At 50.9% G+C, this 27538-nt stretch overlaps 1 protein-coding gene across 6 annotated transcripts; it reads right to left on the bottom strand.

Moving 5' to 3' along the window:
* Positions 1-26293, bottom strand: CD300A (CD300a molecule). Of its 6 annotated transcripts, none has more exons than XR_013354920.1 (9): positions 26095-26283; positions 15409-15619; positions 12074-12397; positions 11179-11347; positions 8534-8634; positions 4675-4712; positions 4167-4274; positions 2501-3363; positions 1-946 (listed from the first exon to the last, which is right to left on the bottom strand). XR_013354920.1 is itself a non-coding variant. In XM_077854117.1 (9 exons), exons 2-8 carry the CDS (start codon positions 15467-15469, stop codon positions 3226-3228), a joined length of 939 nt encoding a protein of 312 aa, XP_077710243.1. In that variant the 5' UTR covers positions 15470-15619; positions 26095-26287; the 3' UTR covers positions 737-2973; positions 3197-3225. The 6 variants fall into 6 exon arrangements, 5 of the variants coding, with proteins under 5 accessions (XP_077710243.1, XP_077710242.1, XP_077710245.1 ...); XM_077854117.1 differs by having other exon boundaries at positions 737-2973; positions 3197-3363; positions 26095-26287; XM_077854116.1 differs by adding an exon at positions 16915-17023 and having other exon boundaries at positions 737-3363.
* Positions 26294-27538: the final 1245 nt, after the last annotated feature.

The raw sequence follows: 27538 nt of genomic DNA, 5'->3' as shown, positions 1-27538 counted from the left end.
TTACACACCATGACCAAGTGGGATTTATTTCGGGGATGCAAAAATGTTTCAATGGAAAAGCTGATCAATGTAACACACTACATGAATAGAATGAAGAAGGAAAAAAATGATCATTTCAATTGACGCAGGAAAGCATTTGGCAAAATCCAACACTCTTTCATGATCAAAAATACTAACAAACTAGGAATAGAAACAAACTACTTCAACATAATAAAAAACCATGTATGAAAAGTCCACATCATACTCAATTGTGAAAGTCTAACGGCTTTTCCTCTAAGGTCAGGAACCAGGCAAGGATACCCACTTGTGCTTCTTCTATTCAGCTTAGAACTGAAAGTTCTGGCAGAGCAATTAGGCAAGAAAAATAAATAAAAGGCATCCAAATTGGATAGAAAGAGGTAAAATTATCTCTGTTTGATGATGATATGCTCTTCCATGTAGAAAACCCTCAAGGTTCCACCGAAAGAGAAAAAAAGTTAGAACTAATGAATGAATTCAGCAAAGTAACAAGATACAAAGACAACACACAAAAATCAGTTGCATTTCTACACATTAACAATGAACAATCTAGAAATTATGAAAGCAGTTCCACTGACAGTAAAATCAAAAAGAGTAAAATACTTAGGAATTAATTAAACCAAGAAAGTAGAAGACTTGTACCATGAAAACTATGAAACTACAAAACTACAAAACAAGAAATTTAAAAAGACACAAATAAATGAAAAGATATTCCATGTTCATGGATTGGAAAGTTTAATATTGTTAAGATGTCAAAACTTAAGATGTTAATACGGGGGTGTCTTAATGGATCAGTCAATTAGGGTCTGCCTTCGGCTGAGGTCATGATCCCAAGGTCCTGGGACTGAGCCCTGTGTTGGGCTCTCTACTCAGTAGGAAGACTGCTTCTCCCTCTTCCTCTGCCTTCTCATGCTCTTTATCTCTCATTCTCTGTTAAATAAATAAATAAAATCTTTTTAAAAGGATGTCAATACTACTAAAAGTGATCTACAGATTCAATACAATCCTTATCAAAATCCCAATGACATTTTTTGTAGATATAGAAAAACCCATCCTAAAATTTATACAGAATCTTATAGGACCTCATGGAATAGGAAAAACAATCTTGAAGAAGAACTGGGAAAAAAAAAAAGAGGGCCCACATTTCTGGTTCCAAAATTTAACTACAAAACCATAGTAATTAAAAGACAGTGATTCTGGGGCACCTGGTTGGACTCTTGGTTTCCCCTCAGGTCATGATCTCGGGGTCCTAGGATAGAGCCCTGTGCCAGGCTCCACACTCAGTGAGAAGACTGCTTGAGATTCTCTTTCTCTCTCTCTCTCTCTCCTTCTGCTCATCCCCCCCCCCGCACACATGCTCTCTCTCTCTCAAATAAATAAATAAATCTTAAAAAAAAAAAGACAGTTATGCTGACATGAAGTCAAGCATAGAGACCAATGGAGTAAAATAGAATCCAGAAATTAACCCTCATATGTGTGGCCAAATTATTTTCAACAAGGAGGTCAAGGCCATTCAATGGGGGAAAGGACATTGCTTCAATAAACATTGCTAGAAAAACTGGATGTCCACATGCAAAAGAATTAAATTGGTCTCTTACCTAACAGCATATACAAAAACAAACTCAAAATGGACCAAAGGCTTAAATATAGGACATAATTTATAAAACTCTTAGAAGTAAACATAGGTCAAAAACTTCACAACATTGAATTCAGAAATGATTTTTTTGGATCTGACCCAAAGATCAGAAGCAACAAAAGAAAAAATTGACAAATGAGACAGCAAGAAAATTAAAGTTTTGTGCATCAAAAATGCTATCAACAGAGTAAAAAGGCAATCTACAGAATGAGAGAAAATAATTTCAAATTATGTATCTGATAAGGGCTTAATATCCAGAATATATGGACAACCAAAATTCAACAACAAAAAAACACATTTCAAAACTGAACAAAGTCATGTAATGTAATGAGCACTGGGTATTATGTAAGACTGAAGAATCAGTGATCGCTACCTCTGAAACTAATAATACAGTATGTTAATTAATTTAATTTAAATTTTAAAATATACGTTTTTTAAAAACTAGACAAAGGATTTGAATAAATATGTTTCAAAAAAAGACACACAGAGGAAAAGATGCTCGCTGGGGAATGCCAATCAAAATTACAATGAGATACCACCTCACATCCATTAGGGTGGCTACTATCAAAACAAACAAACAAACAAACAAACAAACAGAAAAACAAGTGTTGGAGAGGATGTGGGGAAATTGGAACCCTTGTGGCCTGCTGGTGGGAATGTAAAATGATGTAGCTGTTGTAGAAAAAAGGATGACAGTTCCCCAAAAGCTTAAAAATAGATTTATCTAATGATTCAGCAGCTCTACTTCTGTGTATATACCTAAAAAGAATGGAAAGCAGGGTTTCAAAGAGATAGTTAAATACCATGTTTATAGCAACATATTCACAATCGTTAAAACATGAAAACCAACCACGTGTCTATCGATGGATGAAAGGATAAGCATAGGGTGATATATCCTCACAATGGGATACTATTCAGCCTTCAAAAGGGAGGAGTTTTCTTTAATACAGGATTGCAGACACATAGCAAGCATGGCTTAAATAACTTTTTTCTTCTCTCAAGATATTTCAAACTGTCTTGATATGTCTTAACATTAAAAGTAAGATTAAGAGTCTAGAGAAATGTGCCACTGGGTCTGGAGGCATGGACAAGACTGCTCTCTCTGTGCTTCAGGATCCTTGTCCATGAGACAAGGGAGACTCCATCTTCAGGGCCTTTGTATTCTCCCGAGCTCTCCGCCAGTTGTCCCCATGCCGCAGTGATCCCAGGCACTTCCATGGAGCTGTGATTTATAAAGGTATTTGGAGATACTATCCTATGGGAGCCACGTCTTTTCTCAGAGCCACATGGGAGACTGAATTCCCACTCTCCACATACAGCTGGAAGGAAGCAGAGAAGAGAGGAAGGATGTGACAAGAACTGGTGGGATGGAGGGTTCCTTGCGGGACCCCACTGGAATCCCATTCCCACTCATTGTCAGGGAAGCCAGCCAGGCTGATGGCACCCAGCTGCCTTGTTGATGACCGTCCAGGGGAGCAGGCTGAGTGGGATGTGGGTGAGGGCTATGGGGGCTGTCCCTGGGCTTCTGTGGCCCACAGAGACCTCCAGATGGTAGGGCTGGTGACACAGACTTATGTGTTCTTGATCACGCTGTACTGTGTCTCCTGCTCCAGGGTCCTCTGGGAGCGAATCCTGTTGGCCTTAGAATCCTCACTCTGGAAGTCAAACACCACAGATGAGTAGTAGGGTTCTTCCCTGGAAGCCTTCTGCTGAGAGAGAGAGATGGAAGGTTCAGGGAAAGATGGGGGAGGCATGGGCCCCCAGCTCAGGATGGAGATGGGGGCCACCCAAGGGGGGTGTGGGGGGATCTTCACAGTGCAAATGGGGATGCATCCTCTCCTACTGTCCCTCCCACACCCCTGCTTCACCCTACCTGTGAAAACACAGCACAAAGTCCCAGGCATCAGACCCAGGCTGGGGGATGTTACCTGGGATCTGCTCATTAATCATTAATCACCAAGTTAGAAAAACAAGGATGTTACTAGTCTCAGGGCCACATGTCTGGTGCATATCTCCCCTTCATCTTCTCCAAAAACTAGCCCCCGAAACTCTCCCTGAACTCTTTCACTAGCAGGTGGGTCCTGACCCCAGGGTGGGGGTGGGAGGGGAGCCTCTTCCATTTTCTGCTTTATAGTCACGATGCCTAAGGGTTGACCTACAGGGGGTCATTGATTAAAAATCTGAAAAGCAGAGTTGATACCCAAGAGATGATGGTACCAAAACAGTGGGAAATCTAACACTTACACGTGGTATACAGTGGGTGCTTAATAAATGCAATGATTTACTGACTGTTGAGCATCACTGGCCACATCGATAGCCCCGTCATCTCCCACCCCAGCTACAATGACACCAAGCTCTGGCAGGATCGACACCTTCTGTGTGGCCCTGTGCTGGAGGGGGCACAAGATCACCACGCCGGCCTGTCATTTCCCTCTCTGCCCCCTGCCACCCCAGGGTGGTGCCTCTAGCAGAGCCCAGGACCCCCATGTGGGAGCCAGGCCCTGGTACTCACCACTGTGCTATATTCCACCTCCACCTGCCTCGGTTGCACAGGCTCTGCCCGAAGTGGCCACATTGGCAGCTCCAGATTCGCATAGCAGAGCTCCCCTTGCTGAGTAGCCTGGGTGGGCAAGAGATAGGGGGTCTTGATGGGGGTCCACGGAGCCCCTCCATGGTCCAGCCCAGAGGAGCCTCTGTTCTTGCCTGTGTGCGGACATCTCCCCTACTCCCTTTATCCTCTGGGTGCCCCAGCCTCCCCGCCTGCCTCCCCCTTCCCCCGCTCTGGTCTTCTCTGGGCAGTATTTGAATGCCCCCCAACGTCAGCATCGAAGGACTCTCCCTCATTCCACTTTCTATGGCCAGAGCTCCAGAGAGGACCCAATGACCAGATCTTCCGGGGATCATTCTCTCTGCTCTGGGTGAGCACCCCACTCTATCCATCGATGATGCACTCAGCCCTCCACTGGCCAGTGGGATTGTTGAAGCTCCAGCTACCTCGGCACACCTCCAGCCCGTCTTACCTGACCAGGGGTCCGGAGTGGCTCTGAATTCTCACCAGCTAAAGAGACAAGAGAAGAGTTGGCAGTTTGAATCCCAGAACAAGGGAGGAATGGGGATCCCTATGAGCCATCGGGAGGAATAATTTCCCTAGAGACTTTGGCCCTGGGGACCTGCCACTTGGGGTCTGCCACAGGGGAGGAGTTCAAGGCTTTGGGAAAGAGTGAATCGGTTGAAGAGGGAAAAGACGAATGAATGAGTGAGTGGAGGTGTGAAGAAATGAACCAGCGGGAAGGCACCGGCTTGGGGAAAGTGGCCAAACGAAGCTAGTTCTCAAAACAGTCACTCGAAGAATGTTCCCAGGTGGTAAAAAACAGGAAAAGGACATCTGTTTAGGGACACCTGTTGGCAGGATGAAACAGTTCTGGAGATCTCTTTCACAAAAACATGAAAATGCTTAACATCACCAAACTGTAAGCTTAAGAATGGTTAAGATGGCAAATTTCATGGTAGGTGCTTTATACCACAATAAACAAAAAAAGCAGAACCAAAGGCCCTACCCCAGATGCATGGAGTCAGAACTGCTGGGGATAGGTTTGTGTTTTAGGAAGCCCTAAAATTTTTTTAGGGATGCTTGGGTGGCTCAGCGGTTGAGCATCAGCCTTTGGCTCAGGGCATGATCCTGGGGTCCTGGGATCGAGTCCCACATTGGGGTCCCCACAGGAAGCCTGCTTCTCCCTCTGCCTGTGTCTCTGCCTCTCTCTTTTCTCTCTCTCTCTCTCTCTCTCTGTGTCTCTCATGAATAAATAAATGTAAAAAAATTTTTTTCTAATTAAAAAAATAGTTCTATGTCCTTTGGGAGACATAGAACTGCAGCAAACCAGGAGAGGTCACAGGGGTCATCTGTTGTACTCCCTGGCCTGGGGGGCAGGCAGTACTGTCCCTCACACACAGGAGGGTCCCGTGGCTCCAAGGGGGTCATGGCTCAGGGCACACAGCCTCAGGCTTCCAGCACCTGCAGCGTGGCTCTGCAGGAGTCCTGCCTCGGGGTCAGGCTCTGCACATCCCTGGCCCCTGCCACCCAGGGACCCAGGAGCTGGTGGGCCGCGGGGGTGCGCACAGAGCCACAATGCCTTTGGTGTAGCTGCATGGCCAGGCCACCCCCAGAGCCCACCTCACTCCATGCACCAGGAGGAGATACCGCTCGACCCTCCAAGAGCCCCAAAGTCGAAGGTGAGACACATGGACCCTCAGGGGATGTATCCTTGGGAAGTGTTAGGGACCGGCCACCTGGCGCCACGGAGGGATAAGGCTGGTGGGGAAGAGACAGGGGGACCTTTCTTGGGAGGGAACGTGGCAGTGAACCAGCTGGACAGTAGCCAGCTGGACAGGAAGCATGCGGGAGGTGGAGGCCCGTCTCCCCTGGTCACACCCATGTCCCCTAGAGCCCCGCAGAGCTTGGCATCACAGCAGGTGCTCAGGACAGCAAGGTGAGGTGAAGCAACCGCCAGCAGGTGTGACAGGGCAGGCGGCAGGCTGTGGAAGAGGGGCAGGGACCATGAGGGGACAGGGGCTGAGACTTGCAGGGATGGGGCCGAGAGTCAAGATACTTGAACAGAAGCCTTTTCTCCTGTTCCAGAGGATCAGTGAAGCCAGGTGTAATCCCCCCCCCCCCCACACACACACATACTGTTAAACTCTGCAGTAAGAGACTTCTAGAACATTTCACAGCAGCAACAGAAATGATAATAGGTTAAATGGAAAAAAAAAAAAAGCTGTAAAAGAGAGATTGTGGTCTGAAGCAAACCATAAGGGAGAAATCATATCTGCATAAATAAACACTGAAAAACATCTGAGGGGGCCCCTGGGTGGCTCCATCCGTTGAATGCATCTGACTCTCTATTTTGGCTCAGGTCAGGGTCTCAGGGTCATGGGATTCCCCCCCCCCGCCCCCAGTCAGGCTCGGTGCATCATCTGGGGAGTCTGCTTGAGGAGTCCCTCCCCTCTGCCCTCCCCCACATGCATGCACACTTGCGCTCTCTCAAATAAATTTAATTTAATTTTAAAAAAAACCAAGGTGCTTCTATTTTTCTTCAACTCACTTTGTACTTAAATAAACTTATTTTAAGGGGAAGAAAGAAAGAAAGAAAGAAAGAAGAAAGAAAGAAAGAAAGAAAGAAAGAAAGAAAGAAAGAAAGAAAGAAGAAAGAAAGAAAGAAAGAAAGAAAGAAAGAAAGGCAGCTGGAAGGACACACCTCAACCGTCAGTGGCTGGTTTTCCCTGCATTTCTTATTTATTATGGGATGTTTCCTTCCTTATTCATTATGGGGGATGTTTTCTTTCTTTGTGCTTTTACTTATGTTTTGAATGCTCTACAACCATCCTATGTCCCTTTTGTAGAAGGAGGCTCTCTGGGTGAAAGGGCAGAGAGGGCTAGAACCCACAGGTCTGAGGCAATCAGGGCTGAGAAAGTCTCCGTGGGAGGTCACCACGCATGGGTCCGAGTCAGGAGAGGGCACTCGGAAGTGATGTGGGACGAGCAGCCGGGGAAGAGGAAGTGGTTTTCCTTCCCTGCTTCAGGCACACACATGCTAGGGCTGACTGTGCGTCTACAGGCCTCCACGGTGGGGAGGGGTGTCGGGCAGAGGGGGCGCCTCCCGGCCCTTAGCTCAGCCAGGCTCCCGGAGCACTGCGTCTGCGCTGCACGCACCACAGATGCCCCTGAGTCATGGAGTCAAGGCGTTTTAGAGTCGAGAAGGAAATGTAAGGCTCACATGCCATCTAGGAAAGAAATCTGCGCTCCTTTGGGTGACAGCTGGGCCCCCAGCCAGCAACAAGACGGTCACATCTGTTTCTTTCTGTGCCTTGCTTTATTTCATGAGCCCTTTGAGTTTACTAAGTGCTTATTTATTGAGCGCCAGACAGAGTGCTGGGTGCATTACAAGTGTTCTCTCTCTCTCTCTCTCTCTCTTTAAGATTTTATTTATTTAATCACGACAGACATGGAGAGAGGCAGAGACACAGGCAGAGGGAGAAGCAGGCTCCATGCAGGGAGCCCGATGTGGGACTCGATCCCAGGACCCCGGGATCACGCCCTGAGCTTAAGGCAGATGCTCAACCCCTGAGCCACCTGGGTGTCCCATGTGTTCTCTCTTTTAATCTGAGCCCAGAGGAGAGCAAGTGGGCACCAGGATGCCAAAAGCGTCTGGGGTGCCCTTGTAGCTGGAGATAGTAAAGATAGGTTAACAAATACCAACTCTGTGGGTTTTCAAGTTATGGCCCCTGACCATGAGGAGTAGCAAAGGCTGGTGGGGAGACCGGCAAGGAAGCAGGTGGGGAGAATCGGTGGTGAAAGGGGCATGATGGTGCATGTACAGAGGTGCAGCCAGGAGGGGCCCCCAGTTACGTTTGGGGAGCCAGGAGAAGGAGCCAGAGGAAAAGAAGTCTGAGGGCCTTGGAGGCCCACCAGGACTGAGCCAGCAAAAGGAAGCAGAGAAGGTGCTCTAGGGGCCCAGAGCAAACGCAGGAGAGACTGATGTCATAGCTGCTACCAAGTTGTAGGAAGTCGGGCACAGCTGCCTTCCAGAGTGTGGGCAGGGGGTGGGCAGGACCGGTTGTGGAGAGACCTGGACTTGTGAAGGTGTGGGAGGTTCTAAACAGAAGAGGGTGATGGCTTCACAGACAATCCTCCAGGGAGCCGCCTCCCACAGCCTGCATCCACCATAGCGGGGACACCTCCTCTGGGGTCTGGTCTCTGGGGTCACCCAGGGTGTGCGGTCTGAGGGTACACATTTGATGCCCATTCTGGGGAACAAGGACACAGAGCCTCAAAAATGAGAGAGTGTGCCCGCTCACCCTGCACCTGGCAGGGAGCTGACTCACCTTTGACCCGTCTGTGTCTGCGAATCATCCTCCAGGCCAGCAGCGAGCTTCCCCCCAGCAGAAGCAGCAGAAGTGCCAACAAGGAGAGGAGTACTTGGAGCCTAGAGGGGGACACAGGGCCGTGTCGAGCAGGCAGGGATTTTGTAGTCCCCCCGTTTATTTGCAATAGATAGATAAGGTCACATTTCAAAAAAAGAATAGTATAGTCTCCTTTGTACACACATGCAGTGTACTTAAGAACCTTCCAGGGGCCCCTGGGTGGCTCAGTTGTTGAGTGTCTGCCTTCAGTTCAGGGTGTGACCCCTGGGTCCTGGGATCGAGTCCCACATCGGGCTCCCTGCAAAGAGCTTGCTTCTCCTTCTGCCTCTGTCTCTGCCTCTTTCTGTGTGTCTCATTATTCAGATAGAAGAAGATCTAAATGTACATTACTTTCCCCTTTCTTTCACACAAAGGAGGCATAATACAGCACTATATATTTTTTTTTACTTAGCAATACATCGTGGACATCTCTCCATGTCTGTGCATAAAGAGAACCCCCACTCTTTTCCACAGCTTGCATAGTATTCCACGACAGAGACACACATTCCATTCTTCCCTCTTAATTGGCATTTCCCACAGTCTCTTGCAACTACAAACACCGCTACCAAAAGATCACCTTGTAGCTCTATCATTTCTTTTTTTTTTTTTTTAGACTTATTTATTTGAGACAAAAAGCATGCAAGTGTGTGCCTGCATGAGTAGGGGGAGGGGCTGAGAGAGAATCTCAAGCAGACCCTTTGCAGAGCCGGACACGGGGCTCACTCAGTTCCACAACCATGAGATCGTGACTTGAGCTAAAAATCAAGAGTCGGACACTTAACTGACTGCACCACCCACACGTCCCGCAGTTCTGCTGTTTCACACTTGAACAAGCTGCAGCAGGTGGGAAGCTGACTTTGGGTCCCCCACTTGCCAGGTCCTTCTTATACGTCTAGTTTGCATTCATCATGTTCTAGTCTTTCTCCTAAGATGCACCTCCCCCACACATACCAAATTGCCCAGGCTCCAAGCCACACAAAACCTAGCTCTGCCCCTGCATGTGCATCTGCAGTCAGCTCTGGAAGTGGTGTGTTCAGGCCTTAGCTAATGTTAAGATTGTTGCTTGGGTTAACAGGAGGCCCATGGAAGGGCTTCAGGGTGTCATATAATAAGGAGTCTGAATGGGACGCCTGGCTGGCTCAGTTGGTAGAGCACGAGACTCTTGATTTCAGTGTCTTGAGTTTGAGCCGCATGTTGGGTGTGGAGATTACTTAAAAAAAAAAAAATCTGGGGACGCCTGGGTGGCTCAGCAGATGAGTGTCTGCCTTCGGCCCAGGGCGTGATCCCAGGAGTCCTGGGATCAAGCCTCACATCGGGCTCCCTGCGTGGACCCTGCTTCTCTCTCTGCCTGTGTCTCTGACTCTCTCTGTGTGTCTCTCATGAATAAATAAATAGATAAATAAATAATCTGAATAGGCTTTGCCCTGGCTCCTGGAGATGAGGCTCTAAATCCCTGGGAATTCCCTAATAGTAGGCATGCCTTTGTAATTCAAGGACCCCTTGCATGACACTTGAGTTTATGCTAAGAGATGAGGTGAGCCAGGATTGGGGCTGGGCACCAGAAGAACCAACCCCACGATTATAGAAACCTGAAATTCAGGGAGCAGATCCACAGGGGCTGGGGACTGAGTTCAATCACGTGGCCAATGATTCAACCAATCACACCTGTGTAATGGAGCCCCAGCAAGAATTCTAGGCACCAAAACTAGGAGGAGCTTCCTGGCTGGTGAGCACATCAATGCCCAAGGCAGGTGTCGTGCCCCAACTCCCCCGGGAGTCAACAGGGAAGCTCTGTGCTCAGGTTCAACCTTCTAGACCTTACCCTATATGTCTCTTCATTGTCTGGTACTGGCCCTTATTTATCCTTTATGATAAAAGCATATTTGTAAGTACAGTGCTCTCTTGCATTCTGTGAGCTATCTAGCCAATCATCAAACCCAAGGGGTTCATGGACACCTCCAAATTCATAGCCAGTTGGCCAGAAATGTGATGGCCAGGGGATCCCCAAAGTGCTCTGGCATCTAAAGCCAGGCAGTCTTATGGGGCTGAGCCCCCAGCCTTCGGGACCTTTGCTAACTCCATGTGGTCAGTGCCAGAGCTGAATCACAGTGCACAAGGTGATGCCGGGAAAAGGAGTCTGGGAACCTCAGAAATGGTTTACAACTGCACGAGTTTTTCTGGAGAGAGACTCTTTAAGCATTGTGGGATTCTCCTGGGGGTTTATGCTCCAAAAGATCAAGAATCAGAAGTTTGAAGGAAGAACCCAAGACTCTGCATCATATAGCCTGGGCTGAAGACCAGCCTGCCTCTCCTAACTACAGGAGCCGGCAAGCCGCTTAACCTCTCTGAGCCCCTGTCTCCTCCTCTGGAACATGAGGCTGGTAATGTCAAAGTTCTAGTGAGATCAGAACATGCATGTAGGACATTTAGCACCTGCCTGGTAGGATCATCAGCCCTTATTAGAAGTCCCTTTACCTTCCATTGCCATCTCGGCTTCTCCCTGGCCCTGAGCGACTCCTGAGGAGAGAGCCCAGCTCCAGGACTGGGGACGGGACAGGGCACCTTACCCCAGACTCTGACTTGGCTGTAATTCCTCCTGGCTGCTTGCACTGTGGGTGGCTCCCGTGGTGGTCGGGGCAGGGGATGAGGAGGACCAGTACAACTTGGTCTTCATTTCAGCTGTGATTGTCGAGATCTGAGTTACAGTGATGCTGGCAGATGAGGTAGACATTGTTGCTGGCGTGGAAACACAAATCAGAGCCCGGATAGCTCTCTCGGACTCTCCCACTCACTACTTGCCAATACATTTTTTGTTTGATTTCACACAAAATGCTCACTCAGGGCAGGGGCAGGATGGAGGATCCTGGGGGTAAAGTCTCCCCAGGGCCCTCCTGAGCCAAGTGAGCATTTCCAGAAGGGACATGGGCACTGCACTGCTCGCGCTCAACAGTCCTGATTCCATCCTGTGGAGGAGGGTCAGGACCTCGGGAGAGCCCCTTGGTCACCCCTGCACTCCAGCTTCATCCCCCTCTGGCCACAGCCACAAGCTGCCTGCCTGAGACCTCTGTCTAACCTGCAAACCTGACCATCCTGGTTGGATGCTGCACCCAGCACCTTCACCGCCTGGCGCCACCTGCCTCTCCACTCAGCTCCCACCTGCCTGCAGCGCGGCTCTGGGTGTCCGCAGGGCTGGCACCAGCGCTCTCCCTCTCGTCTTTGTACACCTTGCCTTCTTGACAGCCCCTTCTCAAGATTAAGCCAAAAGGCCAGCTCCTCCAGGAAGCCTCCCTGACTCTCTGTCTCCTCCTCCTACACAGACACAGACACAGACACAGACACAGACACACACACACACACACACATACACACACATGCACAAGCTCGTAGCAGCCATTCCAACCTGAGACCCTTCAGGCAGCCCAGGTACTGGTACTAGGGGGCATGTGAGTGTGCACAGCTCACCTGGGTTCACAGACACCACAACGGAGAAGGTGGGGTCAACCCACAGTGTGTCGATCCCACACTTGTATGCTCCTGCATCGCCTTCTGTGAGGTTCTTCAAGGTCACTGTGAAGGTGAGGTCTGCAGGATGGTCCCTGATGGACACGCGGCCTTTCGTCACTTCTCTCTGTGACTCTGTGGTCTCCACGATCTTCTTCCACACACATGGGCTTTTGCACCAGTATTTGTCATGGTCTCTGAATCTCTCCTTGTACTGACACCGCACGCTCAGGGATCCCCCCACGGTGCCCGACACGGAGTCGGGGCCACGCAGAGACGAACAGCCTAGAAAACAGCCGAGTGTGGCCCCTCAGCAGACGGGCCTGGGTCAGGGGCGCCCTGGGGGTCACCCACCAAAGTTGCCCCATCTCGCATCAGCCACCCCCTTCCAGAACCTCCCCTTCCTCTTCCGTCACTCCCAAGATTTCTTTTATCACAGCAGCCCCTTCCTCCAGACCCCAGGGTCATGAGGTCTCATCTCAATAAACCCCAGTAAAGCCCAGATGAACAAGAGAACCCTCCAACTCAGGAAGTCGGGAGAGGAACACATGCATGTACCCCCTACCTGGGAAGAAAGAATAAGGTCGGAACAGAAATTAGGGAGCTAGGTCTGGGAAACGAACAAGGGGTGGTGGAAGGGGAGGCGGGCAGGGGGGTGGGGTGACTGGGTGACGGGCACTGAGTGGGGCACTTGATGGGATGAGCACTGGGTGTGATACTATATATTGGTAAATCGAACTTCAATAAAAAAATATATATATATATTTTAAAAAAGAAATTAGGGAGTTAAGGAACAGAAAACAGTGGAATTAGCATATACATTGGAAAACTGATTTTTCGAATGGGAGAGACAAACATTCTAGCGGTAGCCAAATCAAGAAAAACAGGAGAAACACATATACAATGTATAAGAAGAATAACCAGGGTTATTGGAAAGCCTCTACCAATAAGTCTGTAAACTTAGATGAAACCGATGATTTTTCTATATTTAGGAAAACATAGATTACCAATATTGGCCTGGAATATATATATATTTTTTGTGAAGATATATATTATCAAGTGAATATGCCTATTATCAAGGAGACCTTTCCTGGTGATGTGTGAGGTGCAGCACATATCAAAACATCACAGGGGGGACGCCTGGGTAGCTCAGCAGTTGAGCATCTGCCTTCGGCCCAGGGCGTGATCCTGGGGTCCCGGGATCGAGTCCCATGTTGAGCTCCTGCATAGAGCCTGCTTCTCTCCCTGCCTGTGTCTCTGCCTCTCTCTCTCTGTGTCTCTCATGAATACATAAATAAGAAAAAGAAAAAAATCATATTGTGCACCATAAATATCCACAGTTTTTATTTGTACCTCAATAAAGCTGAGGGGAAATGCAAAACAAACAAACAAACAATCAAAAAAACCTCTGTCTTTCAAAAAACAAAAAGAATAAAACCTGGACAGTTTTGTAAGTTAATTCTCTCAAACCTTCAAGGAACAAATAATTTCAACTTCATTTGCACATTTATAGAGAATATAGAAGCAGGAAAACCTCCCTAATTCTTTTCATGAAGACAGCATGATATATTGAGACTAAGATGCAGCTGAATTTCTTTTTTTTTTTAAGATTTTATTTATTTATTCATGAGAGACACAGAAAGAGAAAGAGAAAGAGAGAGAGGGGCAGAGGCACCTCGATCTCCATCCAGGCATCCCTGAATTTCTTTTTTTTTTAAGATTTTATGTATTTATTCATGAGAGACAGAGAGAGAGAGAGAGAGGCAGAGACACAGGCCGAGGGAGAAGCAGGCTCCATGCAAGGAGCCCAATGTGGGACTCGATCCCAGGTCTCCAGGATCACATCCTGGGCTGAAGGCGGTGCTAACTCACTGAGCTACCCGGGCTACCCCCTGAATTTCTTAATAGAATTCATCACTTTAATAGATCAAAGAAGAAAAACCAAAATAAGAAATAAAATAAAAAGAAGAAAAAATAATCATCTACATAGATAGTGTGAAAGGATCCAACACCCATTGCTACCATTTTTAAAAACATCTTGTAGGGACGCCTACCAGTGGGATTATTCTCATGAATAAATAAATAAAATCTTTAAAAAGAAACAAACAACAAAACAAAAAAAGTCTTGCAAAGACGCACAAGTGGATGCCTTCTTTACACTTAATGCGAAACACTGGACACCTGTTCTCACCAGGGACAAAGCAGGGATGGCCACCGCCACCTCTGTCGTGGGCATCATTCTGGCTGTGCCAGCCTGTGGCCAGTGAGAGAAACAAAGGAGACAGACGGATATCCAGAAGGAATGACAAACTCCCATGTAGGCAGACCCCAGGAAAACACAAGGACTCCCTGGAGTGGGTAAGGAACAGACTAGCCGTGCTGGGGTGACTGCCTCCAAATTAATACACAAAAGGAATAGCTTACCCGTGGACAACTAGTCAGCAAACAGAGTCGAAGAAAATGTGCAATTTATAATCGAGATAACCAAAAGGAATTTAAGTACCCCAGGGACAGACCTGCCAAGGCTGGCCCGCTGGTGTGTGGAGAGCTCCTGAGAGGCTCAGAGGCCAGATCCCCAGAAACAGAAAGCCCCTGCTCCCTGGAGAAGCCCTAAATCCCGGGACGCCCGGGTGGCTCAGGGGTTGAGCGTCTGCCTTTGTCTCAGGGCGTGATCCCAGGGTCCTGGGATCGAGTCCCGCATCGGGCTCCCTGCAAGGAGCCTGCGTCTCCCTCGGCCTGTGTCTCTGCCTCTCTCTGTGTGTCTCTCATGAATAAATAAATAACATCTTTACCAGAAGAAGAAGAAGAAGAAGAAGAAGAAGAAGAAGAAGAAGAAGAAGCAGCAGCCGCCCTCCATCTCTTCCCTCCCCGTGGCTTCTCTGCCCTCCCTTCGCTCCCACCACCTTCTCTGCTCTGTCCCCACCTCCTTGCCTTGGGGAGACAGAGACCCTGGCCCTCAGGCCTGGCCTCTCCCCATCACAGCCTGCTCCTGCCAGTCCCCAGCCCTCCCTGCACAAGACACGGGTCCCTACCCTCAGTGGCCTCTGGGGCCCTCTCCTACCCACTCTGCTGCCACCTGCCCTCTCCTCCTTCTTCCTGTAATAATTCATCTGAAACTTCCCACAAAGCCCATCGGGGCACCCGCTGTGGCCCATGGAAGGTCAGGTGGATGACCTGGGCCTCGTCTGGCCCCTCCAGGGTGCAGCCCTTCCATCCGTCCACATCTGTGCTGGACAGAGCACACCCCGCTCTGAGGTCTGGGGGACCGCCGCCTCCCCTGCAGCCCTGCCCCTCACCTGGGACCCAGAGAAGCAGCAGAGCCCAAGGCAGCCATGCAACCCCGCCGTTCCAGACCATCTCTCTGGCACAGATGTCACCTGCAGCAGAGCCAGGCGGCTTCGTGGCGGCTTCGAGGAGGAGGAGGGCCGAGTCTCCAAGGCTTCCACTTCTGCTTTTCTTCGTGCCGGTTGCTTCCTTGTTCAATATCTTTAGATTCTATTCCTAGAGCTGGTCAGAAAGTGAAGGGCACTGAGGGAGCAAAGCCTCTGGGGACGGTGACGGGCGAGCCCCACAGGACCCATGCCCCGTCCTACCCATCCCAGCTGTGTCACAGATCCCACAGGCATTTCCAGTACCGGGAGCCCTCCTGCTCCCCCAAGCGGCACAGGCCTGCACCCTTCCCCCCTCCATCACAGCCCCAAGACCACAGGGCCCAGTTTCCTTCCTTCTGGGCACAGTAATTCCTCTGGTTTCCTTGCGGTCAGGGTGAGGAGCCAGTGGGGTGGAGCCAGGGCCAGCGTCCTTCTCCAGGCCTGGTGGCACCTGCAGTGAGGCCGCCCCAGAGCGCTCCCCTACTATGAGCTCCCAGCTCAAGGCCCAGACCCCCAAGCTGGCACAGGGACCTCAGAGTCCCAATGATTCTTAGTCTTGGACACATGTCCTCAAGCTGTGACCTTCCTTCCTATGCAGTTTGTACTGGTCCCAGCTCAGGGATTCAGCAAACTTGCAGGGACCCCTCTCACCCTGGTTCACCTGGACCTTAGACTCCAAACACAAGTGCACACACACACACACACATCCTTGTGATGAGTGCCCTCAGCTTGCACAGTGTGGCCACATGAGCATAGGAAACCAGTCCTATCATGTGACATGTCATCTGAGAGCTTGTGGTTACTCATTCCCAGTACCACTCAGAGGGAGCCCTACACTAGCTCTGGAGGCCCAAGAATGCCCTCCCCCCCCTGCTCCTTGGGGCATTTTCACTTTCCTGCTCCCTTCTGGCCACAGGAGCACCTTTCCCGGGAAGGTACAAGAGAACCAAAAAGACTCGCCCATTCTCCTTTGCAAGGTTCCAAGCACGGAGTTAGGTAGGCACCAGAAAAATTTCTAGGACAATGCAGTCATAAATTAAAAGACTCATGAAGGGACGCCTGGGTGGCTCAGCGGTTGAGCGTCTGCCTTCGGCCCAGGGCATGATTCTAGGATCCCAGGATCGAGTCCCATGTCAGGCTCCTTGCATGGAGCCTGCTTCTCCCTCTGCCTGTGTCTCTGCCTCTCTCCCTCTCTCTCTGTGTCTCTCATGAATAAATAAATAAAATCTTAAAAAAAAAGAAAGAGAAAAGACTCGTGAAGCTCCAAGATCAAGATCTTGAATGGAACAGGAGACTGTAAGAGAGGTGTCATCCTTAGTGGTGTACTTAGTCTAATAATTATCAACTCTCCCCAGAGGTGCACCTTTTCCAATTTAACCACCAAAAGGCACTGCTATGGTCTCGAATGTCAAGGTTAGGAGGGGGACCCACCAGACTGGGAAGCAGGAGGCTAGGATCTCCTGTGGCTTGTCCACTTGGTGCTGGCACAATTGTCGGTAAAATATGTGGCTCCAGCAAAATGTCAGTGATCACAGCTGATCTGTGGTAGTAAACAGTATAATAATTATAAAAATACTCGAATGGGAGGTAATAATGTTGTTAGGCCAGTCTTTCCCCAAGGGAATACATCTTCACTCTAATGGAAGGCAATAGGGGAGTGCCTGGGTGGCTCAGCGGGTTAAGCATCCAATTCTTGATCTCGCCTCAGATCTCAGGGTTGTGAGTTCAAGCCCCACCTTGGGCTCCATGCTGGAGCCTATTTAATATATAAAAAAAATTTTTTTTTAATTAAAGAAAACAAGAAAGAATGGCAACAGGAAAATAGGGTTCAATAGGGAAAGAGAGATGTGCTTCACAAGTCTGTGGGGTGCGACTCCTCTTAGGATCACAGAGAAACATCTGGACTCCTGGAGGAGGAAGGCAGGGGTATCAGTCCCTGCTGCATCCACCCTGCTCACCCCAACGGGTCCACAGACATGAAGGAAGAAATGAAATGATGCATAATTGCCACACGAGGGGCACCTGGGTGGCTCAGTCCAACCTCAGGTCATGATCCCAGGGTTGTGAGATCAAGCCCCATGTCGGGATCTGTGCTGAGTGTGGAGCCTGCTCAAGATTCTCTATCTCCCTGTCCCTCTGCCCCATCTCATGCTTACTCTCTAAAATAAATAAAATATTTTTTAAAAATTGCCACACGATGTCAGAAGATTAGGGAAGTGATACTTTCCCCATCACACCCTAATAACCACATGTCTACACGATTTAGGGGAAGACAAGCCTGAGAGCCCCAGGCCTGAGCCCCCTTTCTCAGGGTTGAGGTGTGGGGGGGAGTCCTACAACCACAGGATCTTTCATCAAGTTCTGAGCCTCTTCCCAGTGTGGACGCACATGCTCGGAGGTCCGAGGGACAAGGGTGGACAGCGTGGGATGGGGACTCTCTGGGCGGACATGGTAGCAGCAGCCACTGCATTGAGTCCCGTGAATGGCAGGGGCCCCAGAAAAGACTTGGGGGCCATTTAGTTGTGAGGCCACTCGGCAGAACTTCCCTTTCCAATCCTTCACAGTCCCAGAACTGCCCTCTCCCCGGGGCAGTCGGTGGCTCCCACCCCCCTCCCTCTTCCTTTCTGGAGCTCAAGGCCCCTCCCGCACTGTGGGTGCCCCTCAAGCTTGGCCAAGAGGCCAAGAGGCTGGGAACTGAGGGCTGACCAGCAGGAAGCAGCCACATGACTGGCTGCTGTAGAAGAGGAGCTGACAGTTGGGGGAGTCCGTAATGAGAGGGGAGGGGGGACCCAGCACCTACTATGTGCCAGGTGCTTCGTCTCCAGGGGGTTAATATCTTCAGGGATCACTGGAGGTAAAAGGGTAACAGGGAATGAGAAGCAGTGGGGGAAGCGCAGCAGGGAAGGACCGGGAACTGGAAGCATCTGGAATCCGCCTGCCGCTCCGCTGGACTCCCTGGGACCACCTGCACCCACCTGTCTGTCCACCTCAAGGGAACCCACTCCCGCATGGCTGGACCCTCTAGGGACCCAAGCAGCTTGGCAAACCCATATTCCAGTGCATTCCATAGCCCCAGGGTCACATCCAACCAGCTAGTCATGGCCCATAACACACTCCCCTGCTTGGCCCTGGGCACGCTGTGTTCTAGACAGAGATGGAAATGTGGGTGAGCAGCTGGGTGGTGGTCCAGGCCAGAGGCCTGAGTGCGCAGTCTGTCCCCCAGAGGGCTCCTGAGGCTTCCTGTTCACAGAGCTGCTGCTCTCACAGGTGCCTAGAGCTGGAGGGAATGTGAGAATGTCTGCACCCCGGAAAGAGGACCAGCAAGGAGACCTGTCCCACAGGGGTCTGCGGAGCACAGCGGAGTATCCACTCGGGGCCTCCTCCTGGGTGTCCCCGGAGGGGCGCCCTGGGGCTCCTCGGAATCCCAGCCAGGGGGCCTGGGGCATCAGCAGTGGGAGGGGCCTGGGTCATCCCCCAAGGTCATTCCTTCACCTTCAGCCTCCTGCACGTCCCCTACTCATTCATTCAAGGCTGCACTCAAGTCATCCCCTCCGAAGGCACGCCTGCCTCCTCCAGGTGCCTCTGAGCCCCTCCTGCACCCCTGTCCCCCGCAGTGTCTGTTTCGGCGTTTGCTTGCCCAGGCTGGGGTGTCGCTGAATACCCTCCTTCGCACGGTAAGACTCCTTGAAAGCAGGGAGCCCCAGGCTCCATGCCCACCGCACTGCCCAGGGAAGGGAAACCAGGACTGGGGACAGGTACAGAGAAGCCAGGCCATCGAGGCCTCTCCCGTCCTCATGCCAAACTCCATCCTCAGGAGGAAGAAAGGGATAGAACTTAAAAGGGTGCGAGTGTGTTAAGATCCATCCAACTGAGCCCTGAGGATGTGAGCTTACCCTAAACCACTGCTCAGCAGAAACTAGGTCCGAACAGAGGCCAGCAGCCGGCACACCTAGAGGGGGCGCAGGGGCAGCATCCGGCGCTTGTGCCTGTCCTCTTCCGGCTCCCTAGGGACACACAAAGTGGGCAGATGCCCCGGGGCAGCCTCCTGCCACCACTGGACCCTCATGTCTCCTGCATCACTGCTAATACCCTAGGAGGTGGGGGAGGGGATCCAGCCCCGGAGGATGCACCCCACCCTACCCTCCGCACCCCAGTGGTGACATAGGGGGTAACGCAGGCTGGTCTGGCCCTGAGCTGCCTTCCAGCTGCAGGTGTGTCTCGGGTCAGTGGGTCGGCATTTCCTTCTGTGAAGTGGGAGCAGTACTGCAGGCCCTGTGTCCCCTCCTCCATGGGAGGCTCGCGGTGACAGCAGAGACAAGGACGCACCTGTCCCTCACTTAGGCTGCTGTTTGCTGAACTCATGCCCTGAAACGTGCTTACCTCTGCTCCTCACACTCATGAGATAACTCACTTGCAAGAACCCCAACTTCTGTCCACCATACCACACCTCTCGAGTGATTGACTGCCCAGGGCAGGGGGAGAGTGGGTGCTAGAAAGCAGTGGAGGGCACCAAACTACCACCCCAGGGCGTGAGACAAGGAAGAGGTTGTTGGGTAACTGAGGTTGACAAATTGATGGGCTTGCCCGGGAGTCCTCACTCCGTCGGCCTCCCCATCATCGGCTTCTGCTTCCTCCTCCTCCCTCACCCAAGAGCAGCCCCAGGCCACTTTCTGGGTAGAATGATGCCAGACAAACATAAAACAGTTCCTGTTGGCTCTTGCCCCTGTGCTGACAGAGGGTGGGGTGGGATGACCAGCAAGCTGTCAGTTCAAAAACTTCTAATATTGGCTTCGGGAAGCACATTTGGCCTCGAGTTTGACCATGTGAGCTTCTGACCCCCTGGGAATGACCCTACCTCGGGAAGGTCAGAGGCTTCCTCAAATGCACACACATGCACCCCTATAACCTCCTTGACCCCACTGCTTATCTGTCCCAGCAGCCTTCCCACAGACATTTCCAGAAGCTGATAGAATGCATGTGTCTCGAAGGGCTAGAGGAGGCAACTGAGAGTCCATAGGACTTTGCAGTAGGTGAGCGCTAGTTATAGACGTGGCCGTGTCTCCCTCCTGTTCCAAGGAGCAGGTAAGGATTATACGTGCTGCCTGCTGGTAAACGTGAAGCTAATTGTGTCACCTCACTTTGCCTGAGTCTGGTATTTCTTTCTGGTTTTCTGTACCTCCCTGAGATCCAGACAGGTTGGAGCCACTTTCATTTCCTGAGTCTCTTAGTATATCACAAAATGAAGAGTGTCTAAAAAAGGATTAATGAAAATCAGAGCATTTAACAAATCAAAGCTTTTCACATGCAACCTACACACACACACACACACACACACACACAATTACAAAGTTTATAAAAATATTAACTCACGGTGTGGGCTGGCGATGGGACCCAGATGCAGAGTTATGGGAACGATACTTTCCTTCCCAGCAGAGGAAGTCCCATAAACACCGGGACTTTAAGGACAAACTCACATAGGAATAAGGTCGAAACTAAGTTTGAAGAAGGGTTCTAAGGGGCAACTAGGTGGTCAAGTGTCTGCCTTTGGCTCAAGGCGTGATCCTGGGGTCCTGGGATCGAGTCCCACATCGGGCTTCCTGCAGAGAACCTGTTTATCCCTCTGCCTGTGTCTCTGCCTCTCTCTGTGTGTCTCTCATGAATAAATAAATAAAATCTTTAAAAAAAAAGAAAGAAATCCTCTAATATTGTGTTCCGGTAATGGTTGCACAACTATAGATTTACTTATAATTACTGAAATATACATAAAAAATAAGTTTTATGGCGTTATACCTAATTTTTAAAAAATAAATTTAGGGACACCTTTGTGGCATAGTCAGTTAGGCACCAGACACTTGGTTTCGACTCGGGTCATGACCTCAGAGTGGTGGGATCAAGTCCCACTTTGCACTCTGCACTCAGCATGGAGTCTGCTTGGGGTTCTCTCCCTCTCTCTCCCTCTGCCCTCCCCACCGCCTCTCTCTCTCTCTTTCTCTCTAAAATAAATAAATAAATTTTTAAAAAACAAATTTGAGGGATGCCTGGGTGGCTCAGTGGTTGAACATCTGCCTTTGGCTCAGGGCCTGATCCCAAATCCTGGGATCAAGTCCCACATCAGGCTCCTTGCATGGAGCCTGCTTCTCCTCTCTCTGCCTGTGTCTCTGCCTCTCTCTCTCTATGTCTCTCATGAATAAATACATAAATCTTAAAAAAAAAATTTGAGGCCCATGGTGAGTGTGAGCCCAAAGACCTTCTCTCTACTACCATCCCCAGCCATTTGTCTCTATCTCTGTAAGTCCTATCTCCCTCCTTCCTTCACCTGCCCCAATCTCCCTCAGTCCCTTCCTGGCACTGACCAAATGTCAATATTTCAAAGAGCTGATTCCTTCCTTCCTGCAGTGTGAGAGGAACAGGGAAGGCTGTCAACAAATCAAGTAGCAAAATAGTTTAAAAAAACTTCCAAGAGAGGGAATGGGTGTCTCCCTCTCCCCAGGAAGTGAGGGATGAAGCTCGGTGGTGCAGGGACTGCTTGTCAGTAGCGCTTGAAAGACGAGGTGTGCCCTGACCTGCCCTGGCCCAAGTCATTCCTACCTGGCTCCATTGCACCCTGAATTCCAACACCTTCCATGTTTCAACTCCTGGCTGCCCTCTCCCACCTTGGCTCCCTCCCAGCCCATCCCTGCCTGTCTGTTCCAGCTCTGGTGGGCCCACAGGGGACACCTGAGGGCTCCAGAGGATGGGGTGGTGGGGTCCAGAGTGAGCATAGACTGGACAGGGTAGAGCTGGGGCGAGCCCGATGGCAGACTGTGGGGCAGTGCCAGGGAGGTCCACCCGTCCCGGTCCTATTCCCAAGGTGGGGGGATCCAGGGAACACAAACCCGGCAGCGGGACCCAGCAGGCAGGAGGCAGTGCCCTCTGCACCCCCCGTAGAGAAGCTGCTCCCCCAGGACCCAGGTCAAGTCGGAATTGGCCAGCGACGGGCGGTCCATGTCGCCACCTGTCGGTGGTTGCCAGAGCTGCCGGCTTTGTCGGGCAGGTATAACTGGTCCATCTCTGCAAGCGGGGAGGCCCAGCGGCTTGTGTACACATAGCCAGGTGTGCGGCATTGATCCTTCCAGATCCCCCAGCCAGCAGACCAGGAAGAAGGGGAAGGCCCCGCCCCTTGGAGAGAGAATGTGGAGACTTCAGAGAGTGGAGGGGGGGCCTCTCTGTGGTGGACCAGGAGCCAGGGAAGGCAGGAGAGGGAGAAGCATGAAGAAGGGAAAAGGACAGAGGCTGCCCAGGAGGGATGGGAGACGCTGGAACTCAGACTCTGGGATGTCTTGGACTCCTGGTTCCCAGCCGGTGAGACCCAAGGGACGCTCAGACACCCATCCAGGCAGCCAACTCTAAGCACCACACCCCCACCCCCCTGGGACTGCCCAGCTGCCTGTTAGGTTGAGCAGGCTGTTGCTCTACTTGCCTCAATTAGACTGTTCTAGAAGAAGGGTGGGGCTGAGGCTGCAGGTGGGGGTGGTGGGGCAGCAGCCTCACCTCTGGGACTGAGAAGTCAGAGGCAGGGAAACTCGTCAACCTCCCTCCCCTCTCTCCCAGTTAAGTTCTCTACCGTAAGGCTCTGGGTTCGAGGCCCAAGCACCCCAAGGCTCCTCGCCAACAGGAGCCCCTTTCTGAACGTATGTTTCGGCCACACGGGGAGGAGACCCAAGGATCTGGTGTCCAATCCCCAATCCTTCCACAGGATCAGATCCACCAAGTTGGCTCAGAAAGTGAGTGAATTCTGACGATCATAAAGAGCAGGGACTCTGGATCTCACAGCCTGGCTTTGAACCCCAGTCCTGCCACTGACAAACTGTGCCATCTTGGCTGAGTTATCAACTTCTCTGGGCCTCAGCTTGTTCACCCGTGAAATGAGGATAATGGTCACACCAGTCCCCAGTGTCCACACCCCAGAAAGGTTTGGAGTTGCTATCTCTACTGGCTTTATCGCATCAACACCACCCTGCTGTGCTCCAGGGGAAGGTGAAGTGGGCCACAGCTTGTGCCTCTTCCTTAATCTCCAAAACCAACAGAGTAGCCTTCCTGGTCCTCGCTCTTCTGCAAGACAGCTCAAACTTCTTTCAATCCTTTTCCCAGGTCTTCTTTCCCCAATGACTAGGTGTCCCTTTCTCATCTGTCCCTCATCATCCTACAATAGCCATATCTTTGGGACCACTTTGCTGGCTCTGGCCCCACATGACGTCACACTTGGATGGGCTGCCCAGAACCCCAGGGTCTGGACAAGTCACTCCAAATTGACTTCAGGACAAGACCCGAGACACCGCCATACTTCTGAATCCACCAGGGGGCACTCTATGCCCAGGCATGGTTTATTAGTTTAGTTGGCAACTATTTAATGACCACCTACATTGTGCCAAACCCAGAGATGGGGACATGAAGATGAAACTATCTCAATTCTCCTTTCTGGGAGTTCACATTTTGGTGCGAAGCACATAAACAAAGACGGGAAAACAAAGGATTTCCTTAAAAGGTAGAAGTAGTACTCAGATCAAGGCAAAAGTCCCAGTGGCCTGGGTGGGAGGGGGCCTTTCCCTTCCATCAGACACAGGAAATGGTGCAGAGAAGTGGCCCCAGGGGTCCTCAATCCCAGCCCTGTGACCCTGCCTATGTCGGTCCCATCTGATTTCTGTTCTCCAGGAATTCTGGGAGAAGGATGAACAGAGCCCTTAAAAATTCCAGTAGGATATCCAGCCTGACCCCAAATAGAGCCTCAGTTCTTGGGAGGTGTGAGAGGACGACAGGCCTCATGTCCTTCGGCTCTCCTTCTTTCTACCCCACACACCCTGCCCCCATGGCAATCCCCAAAGTATGGAAAAGTGACGGAATGTTTCCCTGTGGGCCAGTCACCCAGCTGGTCCAATGCTCCCCCAGCAGCCTTTATAGGACCATCAAGGAAGTCAGGGGTGGGGATGGTATACAACTCATCCAGGTCCCCACCACAGGGCCCCCAGGCTTGACTAACTGTAACAGTCAGTGGGGTCCTGGTTAGGAATACAGCTTCCCAGGGCCACTTCAGACCTCCTGCATCAGGATTCTAAAGGGCTGGGACTGGGGATCTGTCATTTCAACAAGCTCCCGAAGATGATGCATACAATCAAACACGTTTAGGAAACTCTACTGTGCAGAATTTGGAATGCCTGGGACTCTATTTGGGCTCAGAGGTGGTGGATAAGAAAGGATTGATTAGGATAGGATAGGACAGGGGTGCCCGGGTGGCTCAGTCAGCCAGGCATCTGACTCTTGATTTCGGCTCTGGTCACAATCTTAGGGTCCTGAGGTCGAGCTCCACCTCAGAGCACATGTGAGCTCTCTCTCTCTCTTTCTGTCTCCCTTCCTCCCTTCCCTCCTTCCCTCTTTAATTAATTACTTAATTAAAACCTTATCTTAAAAAAAATAAAAAGAAAGGGCAGCTGGGTGACTCAGTCAGTTAAGCGTCTGCCTTCGGCTCAGGTCATGATCTCAGGGGCCTGGGATCGATAGACTTTAAGAGTTCTTTATACCCATGCAGGGGGATGGAGATAGGCAACTCTGAAGCTTCCTCCAGACAGATTTCCCTTAGGCTCCCAGAGGTCAGGGCCATTAGGGTGAGAGTCCCATTCGGGAGGATGGCCTTGGAGTCCCAGTGAAGAGTTTAATGCTGCACTCATTGTGCCTCTGCGTCCTTGAGCATAGATGTATTTGTTAAACCATTGTGTGAGCGACGGAAAGATATCTAATGGTTATGGTTCTGGCAGTCCAGATCCTTTCAAAACTGTGTTAAAATTAGGGAATGGCGGTCCCTGGGTAGCTCAGTCAGATAAGCACCCAACTCTTGATTTTGGCTCAGGTCATGATTTCAGAGTGGTGAGACTGAGCCCCACATCCTGCTTGAGGTTCCCTCTCTCCCTCTGCCCACCCCCGCCTGCCGCTTACACTTTCTATTTCTCTAATATAATTAAAATCCCGGGGGGGGAACAGGGTAGGATGGCTCGGACCACCTTTGGGTCACGGGTGAGGTTGCGGCCAGAGGCATCCCTGTTTACAGACCCTACAGCCCTAGCATGTGTCTTGTCTGGGGATGCTCGTAGGCCTGAGTCCTGGCAGACTGTGGATTAGGAGGGAGAAGGGCCTGGGAGACCCCAGAGAGGGGCAAGTATGCCCCAGGAGGGCAGCTAGAGGTGAAGAGGTTATGGCCTCTTTTTTTTTTTTTTTTTAAGATTTTATTTATTTATTCATGAGAGACACAGAGAGAGAGAGAGAGAGGCAGAGACACAGGCAGAGGGAGAAGCAGAATCCATGCAGGGAACCCGATGTGGGACTCGATCCTGGGACTCCAGGATCATGCCCTGAGCCAAAGTCAGACGCTCAACCGCTGAGCCACTCAGGCATCCCCAGGATGGTCATTTTAGAAGGTATTTCCTCAGTGCCTTGCCCCCAGGAATGACGGGGTGGGGGACCTCCCTCCTGCCCTGCAAGGCTGAACTCCCTTTATGATCACCATGAGCCAGAAACTGGTCCAATGGACCAGATGTCCCTTATGCCCTCCAGGGGGAACCCAATATTGTGTTCAGGTGTTACCTGAGGTCCCTGTTTCCTTGGAAGATGGGGTTCTCCAGCCTCCTGCCAGGGGTTCTTGGGCTCAGAGCTGGTCGGTGCGGCTCACTCCTGGGGGTGGCGGACACTTGGAGCAGTGCCTCTGTGACCCAAGGTGGGCAGATGGCCCTGGCTTTATAGCTTTCCTAGGGGGTGATTGTGGGCCCATCGTGACATCCAATCACAGCTCTCTTGCCTCATTTGGGATGATGAGGGGGCAGTTTCTTCCTTATTCTTTTATTGAAACATGAAAGATGAGGAAGCACACTCTCTCACCAGAGGGAACTTCACTCTTCATGATTGCTCACCACCAGCCCTCCCTTGACCCAGATCTGTAGCCCATATCTGGGAAGGGGTACACAGATCTCAGTGTTCTTGGCCTACAGACAATAGATAATTGTCTCCATTTATTAATGCCATCTGCTTTCCTGGAGGAGGAAAAGAATCTCAACATGGTTCCCGGGAGACTCAGCTCCCATGTGGGGGTATCCCACAGCCTGCCTGAGAGAACCAAGCAACCACATTTGCAAGACTACACTTGTGAAGGATGCCCTACCAGCACATGGCCTCTCCCTGGGGCCTGCTGCATTCCTCAAGCGGCCTCGGTTCTGGCCTGCGCTGACAGACCCACTCCCCTTCCGCTTCCGCCTTGTCCAAGACCAGCCCAGGGTTTCCGGCTGAATTCCGTCTCCACCCCATTCAATATGGTAGAGCCCTAGTACCTCAGAATGGGACATGATTTGGAGATAGGAGTCTTGACAGGAATAATCAAGTTACCATGAGATCATTAGGGTGGGCCTTAATCCAATATGTCTGGTGTCCTTATAAAAAGGGGACATTTAGACACAGGGACACAACATAAAGGAAAGACGGCATGAAGAACCACAGGGAGAAGACGGCCGTCTGCAAGCTGAGGAGAGAGGCCTGAACAGATCCTTCCTGCGGGGACCCTCAAAAGGAGCCAACACTGCCCACACCTTGATTTCGGGCTTCCAGCCTCCAGAACTGAGGCGTCCCATTTCTGTTGTTGAAGCCACTCCGTCCGTGCTGCTTTGTCAGATGGCTCTGGCAAACTAATGCACCAGGCGCCCTGCTCACTGGTCTCCAAGAGGACGGGACCTCCTAATGACTCAGAAACTCCCTTCTTGACTTCCATGTTCATGATCAAGAGAGAAACTCTCAGCCGGCTCAGGCTGCCTCAACCCCCGACACAAATACATTGGCACATGCACACACATGGGGTGGCTTTGTCAGCCAAGAACAGGCCAGGACCTTATCAATACGGTGAAGCAGGTGCAGAATTCACACGGGCTGCTCCTCCCAGACACACCTGGCAGACAGCAGCTGATGTGACACAGGAGGTGGGGTTCACGGATGACGGGGAGGGGGAATTGTGTGCCAGGGTTCAGGGTGGGGACTGATGTTGATG

The sequence above is a fragment of the Canis aureus genome, chromosome 16, assembly GCF_053574225.1.
Source record: "Canis aureus isolate CA01 chromosome 16, VMU_Caureus_v.1.0, whole genome shotgun sequence".
Classification (NCBI taxonomy): Eukaryota; Metazoa; Chordata; class Mammalia; order Carnivora; family Canidae; genus Canis; species Canis aureus.
The sequence above is the reverse complement of the archived record's forward strand: the minus strand, read 5'-3'. Positions and strand labels throughout refer to the sequence as shown.

Bases quoted from the DNA above. Each gene is read 5' to 3' on its own strand.
- CD300A (XM_077854117.1), bottom strand. From the start codon at position 15,469: ATGGTCTGGAACGGCGGGGTTGCATGGCTGCCTTGGGCTCTGCTGCTT. The intron at 8,635-11,178 runs GTAAGGTGCCCT...GTCCCCCTCTAG, and splicing joins CAGCCAAGTCAGAGTCTGGG to GCTCCAAGTACTCCTCTCCT. The intron at 4,713-8,533 runs GTGAGTCAGCTC...TTGTCTCTTTAG, and splicing joins CAGACACAGACGGGTCAAAG to CTGGTGAGAATTCAGAGCCA.